General features: G+C 47.6%; 1 protein-coding gene across 1 annotated transcript in view; it reads right to left on the reverse strand.

Moving 5' to 3' along the window:
- Positions 1-1,292: 1,292 nt before the first annotated feature.
- Positions 1,293-13,300, reverse strand: part of LOC119580045 (histone demethylase UTY-like) — a 150,005-nt gene continuing 137,997 nt past the window's right edge. Inside the window, 10 exon segments of the mRNA XM_037927942.1 lie at positions 1,293-4,824; positions 5,096-5,257; positions 5,399-5,531; positions 5,669-5,879; positions 6,018-6,136; positions 6,282-6,418; positions 6,606-8,090; positions 8,092-8,788; positions 9,270-9,624; positions 9,948-10,123. Of these exon segments, the coding sequence (XP_037783870.1) occupies positions 4,750-4,824; positions 5,096-5,257; positions 5,399-5,531; positions 5,669-5,879; positions 6,018-6,136; positions 6,282-6,418; positions 6,606-8,090; positions 8,092-8,788; positions 9,270-9,624; positions 9,948-10,123 (3,550 nt within the window). The 3' untranslated portion in view covers positions 1,293-4,749.

Consider the following 13,300-nt stretch of genomic DNA (forward strand, 5'->3'; position numbering starts at 1 on the left):
GATGCAATTTTGCCATTTGTTTTGACTGATTTTTGGATTGTGCGACGTAGTTATGATGATGCTCTTTTAATACTGACAAAGGCTGATTATTGGCTGGAAGCATTTCGCTTGCAGCGATAACTACTCCATACCGCACACTTCAGTCGAAACGCTTTGGAGCCTTCAGGGTCCCACTATGGAACGCATTTAGTTGTGTATGGTCGGGAAGTTCGGAGAATTGCTGCGAGGGCAGCACTCGGTATTGTGATTGTGAAATAAGAAAACATGTCTGATGTGGAAGAAAAGGAAGAGGGAGAGTAGAAAGATTGGTAAAAGTACGCCAGTCTGCTGTATCGAAACAACAGCGTGGAGGGTTGGGACATAGACATAGGAAATAGGAGAGAGGAGAATAGGGAAGGTGGTCCAGAATTGACCAATTAAAATCTAGATGGAAGGAAGGAAAAAGAGAAGGTTAAGGCATGGAAAGGTTTGTGTGCTCATGTCAAAGTGAGTGGGCCAGTCTGAAGCCAAAAAGGACAAGATCAGTGCTAGACAGAAAGCGTTCCAGGGAATGGCCTCGGGACGTAGTGGTAGTCACCCCAGAGTGTGGCGACAGTTGAAATCACCGAAATGGTGGCTGAAGTTGAGAAAGTATTTTTGAAGGCATTAAAAAATGGGAAGAGGGAACGACTGTGTCCCAACGGCGAAGAAAGATGCGTATAATTGAGCAAAAAAACAGTGGTTTGAAAGGGAGGTATAGTGCATGGTGTATTTTGATGGACGAGTATAGATGAGATAGAGTGGGGGGAGGGGATGATATAAAATATGATCGGTATGTTCGGAAGGGTCTTGGATGGTGACGATTAGGTCTATGAGAACGAAAACCTCGAACGTTGGAGCAGAAGTCATTGAGGCTCAATCAACGGGTGTGATAAGGGTAGAGATGGAAGTCTGAAAAGTAGGGAGTAGTACCTGGGGATTTAGGTTGGGTATCAGAGGAAGGAGGTGAAGGTGTAGTATCAGGAAGTTTTCATCAGGGAAGGTGGGATCTGGGGAAAGACCGTGTGACAAAAGTGATCCACGTTCGCATCAGGTGGGAGTGGCAGGGATAGTAAGGCAGGAAGATTCATATATTGTATTTTACGTTCATTCGTGTTTTTGCCTGGGTAACAAACTTCCTTTCCAAAGTTCCATCGAAACGAGACTTCATTCTAAACCGATGACTAAGAATCTTTGGAGCTAAAGGAATTCTTAAATGAAGGTCCAAATCGTCACCCGCAAAGGAGACGGAGAAAGAGAAAGCAAACACAGCATCCAGTGAGTTAGGCTTTATTAGCAGACTTATTCTGTACAGTAGTGGACACGAAGGTCGACAAAGATCCCTGAAACAGGTGTGAGCGGAGAAGCTCTCATTAACCAATCAACTTTTGCGATACTAACATGGAAGTAGTTGTTCAATGTGATACACAGATGGGAGATTTATATATGGATGATAAAAGAGATTTACAATGTAAAATGGAGATTTTTTTTTTTGCAAGACAGTGGAACTCTACGATAGCATTGTAATTCATGCTTTACCCCTAACTGCTAGAAGTTCCACTCCACCCACACCTCAGTAACTACATCCATTGTTTTGCCCAAAAAATCCCTTTTCCCAAAATTGTACAAATGTATAGGAGCTCATCAACTAGCAGAGCTGAGACAACACTTAAAAGTTACACAGGAGAAATAATAGTCTTAGGTGATTTATACACTACATACAAATACAACTCCATACGTATTAAATAACATAAATAGAACTTAACTATAAGCAACACAGTGCTAGATTTACATTATAGGAAAATGGAGAAGCCCATATTACAGCTGCATACAGTACAAGGTTCTCCTAATATCATCACTGCATGACTGTAACTAATTTCTCTGATATATGATAGACATCTTGCTTTTTTATAAAATTCTTTTTTTTCTCTTTAAAAAGGACAAATAATTCACACGAAGAATGAAAAAGTATGTTCCATGCGTAATACTGAGCACAAACTAGAATGTGTGACATGAAAGAAGAAAAAAATAATAAAATAAAACCCAAGAAAAAAAAATCTGTTGAATGTTTAGCATGAAAAAAGAGCAGGGGGGGGGGTCAACAAGGGAGGGTTGAGAGGGGTGATGATGGGGTGGGCGGAATCCGGCGACAGAACTCACGGCTAACCAAAGGAGATGGAAAGATAATGACAGAAGGAAAAGAGAAAAGGAGATCATTAAAAAAAGGGGGAAAATGGTTAAAACACCCCTTCGGCTGGGCTCGACACCGCCTGTGACCGTGCTGAGCCTCCGCCGCCGGAGTCTGGCTGCCGCGAGTCTGTCTGGGATTCGGCTCTTGGTGCACAGCCTTCTGGTATGGATATTGTTCAAGAGTTCTCGGCTCAGAGCTCACATTGCATGTTTTTTTTTTATAACATTTTTTATTCATTTATTTAAGCCTTCCACAATGCGAGGACATCATAAGGACTTGTAGTCAACAGTATTGGCAGATAATTATCTTTAAAATGTGGAACGTAATTCCTTAGGCACGCCCATTTCAGGTACAATTTGTTGAGCATTTCATTCGTCATTCCTCGCACTCCTCCAGGGTTTCCGAAAAAATATCATCTGAAGGGGCTTCTGCTCTCCATATCCACCTGACATGAGCTGACTTGGGCACAGGAACACAACACAACTGAAATTGCGCATGAGCAGGAACAAGTATCAGCTTCTAGTGGCTTAATTACCAATCGTAATTCTCGGTCGTATAATTGATCATGCAATCATCATTTCCTTGCCATCATAACCGTACTTACACAATTATCCATGTGTTCATTAAATTTATAGTTGTATGCATAAATCAATTTGGTACAGCCTAAATTTTGCACATGTGAACCAACTTGATAGACACAAGAGTAATGATAGACCTTTCCCAATTGCCGGAATCGCTGGTGAATTCAATTTACAAATGGATACTCCAATACAGCACTTTTGTTACAAACCTTTCCCAATCGATAAAAAACAGTATTTTCTCTTTCAATTCATCGGCCTGTTCATTACAAATGATATTTACTTAATACTACTTTAACATTGGTAACACATTTATGTTGATAGAAACAAAAATAAATATTTAACAGAATGAGAGAGAACACTAAACTATCCCAAATGATTTTGAGGAATGCCCTGTTTTCGGTAAATAATTCTTGTATAAAATCAAGAAGAGAACTCTGAATTATGGTAAACTAAGTTTCAAAAATAATATTGATTATGTATATATAAACTCATTCAACTTATAATTATAACTTGCCATAAAGTCCGTACATGTATTCCTCTCTCCTTTAAGACAATAGTGAACCATGTAGGACATTGCAGAATATTTAAATTTAAATAGAAATCAATTTTAGGAAACATAATGCATCAAATAAAAAAAATACTGTAAATATATATATATAAATAATAACAAAACTGCTGACACAAATCATTCGTAACAATGCATGTGGGAAGAGATAAATCTGTAAGCTCCAAGAGAGAGTTTGTGAAGTTGTAGATTCTGTGGCAGTTGAGATTATCACAAGATTAAACACTCACTTACGGTGGCAGTGATTGGAAACCTCTTATTGAAAGACACGCACACATACACAGACACGGGAGTGAAGTCATACGCCTTCCACACGTGCGCATGAACACGTGAATGGACGCATGGATGCTTCAAAAGCACGCATACGTACTCACATAAGCTCACACACACACACACAAACACACGAACGGGTGCACACACACACACACACACACATACACAAATGCCCATACAAAGGTGTGCATTTGTACACATACGTACATGAACAAGCATGCATGTGTACCAGTGCTTGTGTGCACACAGACAGAATAGCATGCAAGCACACATATATGCACATTTCTATTACAACTTAGGCCAGTCTCTTGGCTGGTAACTTCGAAGGAGAACATAATGTGTCGGCAAGGCTAATAAATAAAGAATGGGTAGTACCATGAACCACACGCAACTTCTACTACCCCAACTACTGCTACTTCAGCACTGGTTGTTTTACCATCGTGGCAACCACTAACATTATTCTGAGGAAACAACATCCTGGGTTGTGCAACTGCACGAGTCCTGATGCACTTGGCGCGTCATCACGCGGCAGCACTTCGCTCACACAAGCCAAAACTACTTTTCCGTCGTCAGTGTTGCCGTTCCCGGGTCCTTGAGTTCCATGAGATCAAATCATTATGCTTGGGCGAGTGGCAGCTCTCGAAGCAGCTAATCGTTCTGGTTTCTTTTCTACAGGGCGCTTCCAAACAATCACACAGACCATACACTTTCTCCTTTCATTCGATCTAATCAACATCTCGTAATGCCCATTTCTTGCACTGCAACAACTTCCAAGAATCTGGTGTGAAAAATACGGCCTCACGCGACTATACGGAGTCGCTAAAAGAGAAGGCCTCTGGAAGGTGCTCTGGCAGTGACGTAAAACTCTTAGTTATAACTTAATGCTACTAGCAGTGCAGTAGCTGTGTCCTTTTCCACAGTCTGTCAACACTGCTGCTCACTAACACATTTCTGTTTTGTTCTTGCAAGACTGGTAGTTGTGGGGGGGTTCTTGCAAAGGCAGGCAAGGGCAGTTCTCCTTCTGGGCTTACAGATCCAGGAATGAGAGATCTCCTGCGGGTGCTAGGAACCGCCCCCGGTCAAAACGAGCACAGAGGGGCGGCCACTAGGCCTGAGGAAGGTCACGTGAGTGGGGTTGGAGTGGTGGAGGTAGGGGGAGGAGTGGGGGCCTGGCCGGACATGTTCTGGCCCTGTACCTGCAACGGAAAGAACGACCAATTAGCCAATGAAACGCAAAATAATACCTTACATTCTATGTACCAGAGTCATGCTGCTGTCTTTTGAATACTCGTTTTTGCATTCGCCTAAAAGATTCTTACTGCTTTAAAAAGACAAGATCAGATTTCTAAAATACTTGTCATTTCTATTTTAGCTTCAATCCAAAGAACAATAAACCTGAATGAGTCCATTCTCCGAAGACAACCCTACTTCCCTTTTGAAGACACGATTGCTCTGAGTAATACTTACGGAGTGTAAAATGAAGTTGTCATACACTTGGCAGAGATCACTTAAATGGTATTCCTCCAGCACTACGAAGCCCTCGAGGCGCGGGGCCTGGCGACGCGCGCAGTCTATGCAGTGGACCACATGGCGTCGCTCCTGCTCCTTCACAAACAGGACATCAAAGACCTGAGGGAAAGACAAATGTATGAGTACAAGTTACCCTTGGAAATATTCAACATGTAAGCCCTACAACAATAAAATCCTGAGTGCATTTACTGAGAGAGAAGAAAGCGTTTTAAAGGGAAATCCACAGCACGTGTGCCTTACCTCGACCTCACAAACACCGCAATAATGAGATGCTTCATTGGGATTGCGTCCGTGGAACTTGGTCTCAAGGCCACACTGTTTCACGAAGTCCAATGACAAACACACCTGACGGAGTGCGCGCATCAAGCAGCCCCTAAACGAAGAAAAAATACAACATTAGCACACTGAACCACATAATTATTGTTCTAAAATTCGACAATTAAAAAAAAAAAAAAATCACAAGTGATTCTCGGTCCCGAAACCGGTGGTGCCCAGCACTCGGAAGCTTACTTGATTGCGTCGAAGAGTTTTGGGTCAGACACTTTGATGTTCCTGGCAAGGTTCCACGAAAGATGGACGAGCGGAACGATGGACTTAAAGCCCTGCAGCTTGTTCCATTCATAGCGTTCCAGGCCCAAAGTGTACTGTCTGGCTGTAAGCGGGCCTACATTCCAGGCAATATTATTGCACCAACCGACTGCCTGAACCCAATGAACACATCCTGTTGAGGGAGGGAAAACGACCATAAATATGGAATAATAATGCATTTCCTTTCTTGAATCCAACGGAATTTTAACCAAAATGAACTGACATTACTGCATCATTATAAAAGACAATAAACCTACATAGCCACACTTACCTGAATTAACCCACACCATATCGCCAGGCTTCTGGTGGAAACGATATACTGGTACATTCTCATCATAAAGTTCTTGCAGATCTGGCCACCAGGAACCGTGCAAATAATTGGTTCTATTTCTGTAAAGGGGAACAGTTTTAGTTCTAGTGCTCGGAAAGAGTCGAGTTCCAAAAGCAAAATTAAACTCTACATGGAAGTTCCGATACAGGCAAAATATTTACACAGACAAATCACAATTTGCTAAGAATCAACTCCACTACTTACTTCTCACAGAGATTGGCTATGACTCCCCAATAAGCATCAGGCACTCCGAACCACTCGCAGTCCCCAGGCCCAATGTTAATGTTGATGGAACAGAAGTTGTTATTCTCCTGATGCCCTGGTGTTCTGGCCCCTGGTACCTGCAACACAAATATGAACTTGAAACTTGTAACAAAGCATAAAAGGACTGGTGATTTATCCATACAAGTGTTATACATAATATTTTTTAAAGTAAACTATTAAAAATACTTGTAAACAGTTGTTTCTTGGGAGGGATAGTCTGTATGCGTTGTCTTACACAGCATAAACAGTGATCCAAATACTAACCTTCATATATAGTTGTACTGTGTTCATGCCCAGAATGGGATGCCCAACATGAGAGAGCATATTCCCTGCAGAAACCACTCTGGCAAAGGCTGGTAATTTCATGAGTTCTTGCAGCTGAGCTCTCCACTTCTTTTCGTCCGACAGATCAACATTTGTTCCGAACTTGATCATTTTCTGAACCTTCTTCTTTTTGGAGTCGTCCGTTTTCGGCGCCCCGGCAGCAATTCGGTCCTGCTCCTCCTTCAGGCTCTCCTGGAAACTCGACGCCTGATACTGTGCATATTTGGCAATGGTGGTGTGTGACCTGTGGCTGATGCAGGGCCAGGACTTGATCTCCGTTGTTGGGTCGATGTTCTCGTCCGCTTCCTGCTTCATCTGCGTCCGAACCTCGACAATGTGTTCTGGATTGGCTTCGACCAGGGTCTTGGTGGAGAAGAGCCCAAGGTCCAACTTCAGAGCAGACGCCAAGCCTCTCACAACGGCAATGGGGTGCTGCAAGCAAAACTCTTGCAACTGAGGTGAAAATGCAAGCTTTTTGTTGTCAAGCAGGACTGAGGGTGTGTTGGGAAGAAGCTGTTCATTGGTTAGCTTCACTTTAGGAGGATCAGGTGGCGACGGTGGCAACTGCTTGTCTGAGATCATGCTGCTGTTTCTCGCATTCGCCCCTCGGCCCTTGCAGCCGGACACGATGTCTGAGCTGGGCATGTTCGTCGTGAACACAGGCTCCGAGGCCTGCTCCACTTTTATTTCGCGATCAAGGCTTAGTCTGATGTTGCCAATGCGGGGCTTAGTCTCTGGTACATGTGTTTGTGTGGAGATTTTCGTGTCGGGAACTTCCTGCTTAATATAAGAGAGTCCTGACTGTATGGGCGCTTGGACGACATCCGTGGTGGGAGCTGGCGTGGTAGACGACGACGTGGCTGAGGTTGAGAATTCGGTGTTTGGCAGAGCAACCTCCTGGCCCACGTCTCCTGCCTTGGCCAGCTCGTCTATGACATCTTCGCCCTGTGCTAGCCGGTTGAGTAAATCCTCAGCTAAAGAAGTTGTGAATTCTCGTTGGCTGATGAGTTCCTGAAGTTCCTGGTCACTAACTGTGGTTTCTGGTGTAACACCAGTAAGGTCTCTTGGGAGTGCTTCATTGACATTATTACTATTGTAACCATTATTGAAGCCATATCCTGCAGACGTTGTTGGTACTCCTCCATTGGTGTACGATGGAGTCTGGTTGATGTATCCCCCGGTTGAGGAAGGTTGTGAGAAGGGCTGATTGTTCTGGTTGAAATTGCTCGTAGGCGTTTGAGGTCTCTGGCCAATGAATCCTCTATTGACACCGTTTGTTGCTGCCTGAGTGAATCCTGGCGCTCCCGGCACCACTGGTCTCGCCATCTGTCCTCCTGCAACGAAGTTCTGCTGCTGGCCAAGGCTGGGGGACACCTGGGGGCCTTGAACAACGGTTTGCTGTTGCTGCTGCTGTTGGTGCTGTTGCTTGCTGCTGTTGTTGCAACTGCTGCTGCTGATGCATTTTCATCTGGTGCTGCTGCATCAGGCGGAAGTTCTGCTGCAGCTGCTGGAACTGCTGCTGCTGTTGTGGTGTTAGGCTCGCCTGGTTCTGCTGCTGGTAATGTAGAATCTGCATTTGTTGCTGGTTGAGGTAGAAGTGCGGTCGCTGTTGGTCCCCGGCGATGTCGGGCTTGAAGCGCTTGGCGTCGTTGCCGGGCGCCTGGTACGGGGGCGGGGGGCCTCCTGAGCCAGAGTGGCTGTACTGCTGGCCATACTTCTGGAAGGAATTCTGGCCCGGGCCCACCTGCCGCTGCTGGCTGGCGATCTGTTGGCCCTGGCCCTGGCCCTGTCCCTGCTGCCTGTTAGACATGTCTGTTGTGACGGGTAAGTTCCACGCCTCCTCAATGCTCATCAACTGACGAGGTTTAGTTACGCTGGGCATGGGGGCATTTGCCAGCTGCTGCTGGAGAAATTTTATACGTGGAGCAAGATTTGGATTCACGGGTTTGTTGCTACCTCTCGTAGCGTTCATGTAACACGCTAGTGCATCACGCGGCTGGTTGCACGTCTCGTACAGAATCCCGAGGTTCGTCCACGCGGCCGTGTGTCCCTTGTCGTACTGTACTGCGCAGATGTAGGCTTGAAGGGCGTCGATTGGCTGGTTCTGCTGTTGGTAAAGTACTCTGGAAACAGAGAGGGCTCTGTTTAGAAATGGATGATACTTGCCAATCACCGTACGATTTATGAGATATAGAAATACAAAGCAGCTGTCTAACAATAATCATGGCTCTAGTTGACCTTTTCCAGGTATGTATGTATGTATATATGTATATGTATATGTATATGTGTGTGTGTATATATATATATATATATATATATATATATATATATATATATATATATATATATATACACACACACACACACACACACACACACACACACACACACACACACACACACACACACACACACACACACACACACACATCAACTTTCTTATAAAGTAGAATACTTATGATATTAAAATAAGTTTAATATGAATAGTGATAGTAATAGCAATACTAATATTATTAACAATAACAATAATAATAAATAATAATAACAATGACAGCAACACTACTACTGCTGCGAATGAGCATGCATGACGAAGAGCAGACTTACCCTATTGAGCACCACGTGTCCGCATTGCCCTCGCACTTATCCACGGAGTTCCTGTAGGCGATGAAGGCATCGTGCACCTTCCCAAGGGCAGAGTAACACCGACCCAGCAGGTACAGGCTCTGGCCACTCTTGGGGTCGGCCTCGATGGACTTCTGCAGGTACTGGACTGCGGTCAGCTCGCGGTACGACTTCTCTCCCAAGCTGTCAACGGTGTGGTACATCCATCCTAGCTGGCGTTGGATGTCGGCCCGCAGGTGGTTGGGCAACTCCTGCTCCTGCAGTAGGGTCTCGTAGGCCTCGCGCGCCGCCCGGTGCTTGTTCTGGAGCTCGTACAGGTGAGCCACGTGGAACCTTACTGGAAGGGGCAGCGACAGCCGGTTTAGCTCCAGGTCAAACCTTTTCAATTGCGATTATCGAAGCAAAGGGACGAGCCAACACTACTTAATGTGGAAAAGGTAAGGACGAGAATGCCTATCTTCACAGTGCAGGAGATATACAGGTCAGAGAGACACCATTTACATAAAAGAAACCAAACCGTCCTACCACAAAACGTCATTAAGCGCACAAAGAAAAGAAAAAAAAACTGAAAAACGAGGAAACGAAAAAAAATCACAGAAAAGAAAGGAGATGAAGAAGAAAAGAGTCACCAACAAAGAGGAAAATCCCGAGTGAACTCACTCTCCAACTTGGAGAAGGACGCGGGTCCGGCGTCGATGAGCGCAGACTGGAAGTGTTTCAACGAGGACTCGTAGTCGCTCTGGACCTTGAACATCAACCCCAGACGCAGATGGACTTCATTGGCTCGGCTGAACCCAGGATCAATGTATAAAACTTGTTGGAATGCTTTTATAGCCCTGCAAAGAAGAGAGAAGCCACATTAGAGGCCTGCCTTCCACTACGAATGCAAATGAAGGAATACAAAATAAAGTCAGGAATGCAAGTACAGTAAAATAATGAACACTTAGTAATGAAGTAATAACCATGAAACAACATTTTCTTTCTAAATAATGTACATCGATAGAAAATGTTTCGTCCGCCATCAGCTGTTTCAACATCCCACGGAAAAGCGGAAACTTCAAGCACACACGTCGGTCGACGGCGGCGAGATGACGCATGCGCAGCTCTGCCGGTAGCGAGGAAGAAAAAAAAGGGAGGGGGGAGAGAGAGAGAGAGAGAGAGAGAGAGAGAGAGAGAGAGAGAGAGAGAGAGAGAGAGAGAGAGAGAGAGAGAGAGAGAGAGAGAGAGAGAGAGAGAGAGGAAGAGCGAAGGGTGGTAGGGAGAGAGCGGAAGAGATAGAAAGGGCGACGCAGTCTTATGAATGAGCGAGCCAGTGATTCACACGCACCCAGATTTCCGGTTTCGTTTACAACCACACACGCGTGCGCGCGCGCCCACGCACCGGCTGTGGCTTCTCAACGTTGGCTGTTTTGAGCGATGGGGAAGCGGGGGGGGAAGGGGGGGTGACGGAGCACCTGCAATGAAAGCCCCCTGCCCCTCCCCCTAAACCCTCCCTTCCATTGCATCGGCGGGAAAGGTCGGCCGCCCAACCTCCCCGCCCTGGCGAGCATTCACTCCAGCCAGCTACACCAGCGGGCATTTCCCACCCGCCGTGCCCCGCCCCCCTCGCGCGAAGGGCGGGGGGGATTCGAGGAAGAGGCGCGAGCGGCGGCTTCCAAAAACCCCAACCTATTTCTGGCAGCTCTCCGAGCACGGGCACACACACACACCCGAAAGAGAGAAACAATGGCATTAACAAGAGCCGCGCATAAACCCCTCGGAAATAAAAACTAGGAAGTAATTAGGTTAAGAGCGTGCGGCAGCGCGAGTACGAGTGAATGAGTGCGAGTGGTAGTGGCGGCGGCGTTAAAAGCGTTCACACCGGAGTGGCCGCGGCGACGCCTGGCTGCTCCCGGCCGCGTGGAGTCAACAGGTGGCAGACCCTCCTGCCTTCACCTGCGCCTGCCACGCTCACACGCACGCACAAACGCACGCACACACTTCCCTCCCGGGCACCGCGGCCCCTCCGCAGGCCTTGGCGCAGAGGGTGCCTCGAGTTTCAGAAGAAAGCTCTCTTGTCCCTGTCAGCCGCCCGGCGCTCGCCACCTCCCTCGTCAGCTCCCCACCGTCGATATTGCTTTCATAATACAAAAGCGAATGAGGCTGCGGGCGGGCGGGCGGAAGCGAGGGCTCGTCGCTGCCGGATGCTTCCTTCGCCGCCCGCCCGCACGCCCGCACGCCCTCGCCGTCCACCCATCTATCTGCCCATCTCTACTTACCCCTTCCCGGGCCCATTGTTCCTTGTCTCTCACTCCCTCCCCTCGTCCTCTTCTCCCCTTTCTCCCTCCCTTCCTCACCCCCCTTCTCCTCCCCTTTTCCCATCCCTCCTTCCCTTCCTCACCCATCCCCCCCTCCTCCCCCCACCTGGCGCGCATCGGATACCAGGTCATGCTATTTAACCCGGCATTTACCCCCCCCCCCCAACACACGCCGGGTGACTCATGGCTCAAATGCCTTTCGTTGCAACACGCGCATTTCCTTTCTATCTGATTACACCAAGCCTTATCTTATCTTCTGGAATGATAGCCCGCTTCCATCACGCGTCCACGATAACAAACTCACGTCGCACAGGAGTCGAGCGCCTGAACAAAGAACTCAAGCAAGCACGCACGCAAGTCCTCCCGCACGCACACCCTTCCTCTCGCCCTCGCCCGCCCGCCGCCCGCCGCCCCAGGAGCAGCGAGCGAGTCGGCGAGGAGGCTCCCTGCCCCGCGACGGCTGCCTCTGCGTCCCCCAGCGAGCGACCGCCGGGGCCTCCCTGCCGAAAGGCGCTCGCGTCGCGTCGTCTCCTATCAAACTACATATCCTGTTTATGAAGCTAATCATTGTCTGTTCGAGGCCATTTAAAATTAAAAAGCGTCGATTGTTGCGTATCTCGCGCGCGCTCGCTCGCTCGCTCAACAGCTGACTGCGGCGCGCGAGCGAGACGTCTCCCTCGAGAGGAGGAGGAAGAAGGAAGAAAGAAAAGCAGAAGGTACGGGAGGCGCGGCGGGCGTCGCGGCGGTGGCAACACAAGTGCACACACACACGTTGGCAACTGTGGGCGAGGTTGGCGTACGACCGCCGCCTCCCCGAGCTATTGTTCTAGGCCCTGTCCCGTCCCTCACCCTCACCCTGAGCCCTCAACCCTCGCTCGCCCTGCCGCCCTGCGCCCGCCGCCCCAACCCTTCGCACTCTCCTCCCGCTCTCACTACATTGTGTTAATAGGGCCGCCGTCCCCAGCGCCGACACCACTTGCTCCCTCGCTCCCTACCCCCCTCCCCTTCCCCCCTCCCTGCCCCGCTACGCTAGCTGTCCCCGTGGCGCAAGCACCGCCGGCAATGTATCTCTTTAAAACAGGCTCGTGTGAAGAAAGGTGTAGGGAGGGGGGGAGAATATTCCTTATCTGTCTGTCTGTCTGTCTGCCTGTCTCTCCTCCCTCCCTCCCCCCAGAAGCCCCTCGCCCCTTCCCAAGTCACAAACCATAAAATCCAGATGTGCTAATTCACCGAGGAAAAGATGACCGGGGTGAGGGAGCGAGGCAACCGAAGAACTTTTTGGTATAAAAAAAAAAAAAAAAAAAAAAAAAAAAAAAAAAAAAAAAAAAAAAAAAAAAAAAAAAAAAAAACAATCGCCAGACACTCCGAATTATAATCGCATTATAAAAAAAGTTGTAATGTCTCCTGTACTGTTTTCTCGTGCACTCTTACGAAAAGTATGAAAAACTGACGTTCCTCAGAAAGTGCTAAGGGAAATCGCACATTCCTCTCGGTGTCCTTTGACGAACTTCCGTCAACCAGAGAGAGAGAGAGAGAGAGAGAGAGAGAGAGAGAGAGAGAGAGAGAGAGAGAGAGAGAGAGAGAGAGAGAGAGAGAGAGAGAGAGAGATTGGTGGCTGAGTCATTCGAGCAAACGAGCAAGAGAGTGACTGAATGAACGAGAGCGAGCGAGCGAGCGCACGTGATGATGAATGAGAGTGAGACTGAACGAGAGTGC

The sequence above is a fragment of the Penaeus monodon genome, chromosome 13 (genome assembly GCF_015228065.2).
Source record: "Penaeus monodon isolate SGIC_2016 chromosome 13, NSTDA_Pmon_1, whole genome shotgun sequence".
NCBI lineage: Eukaryota > Metazoa > Arthropoda > Malacostraca > Decapoda > Penaeidae > Penaeus > Penaeus monodon.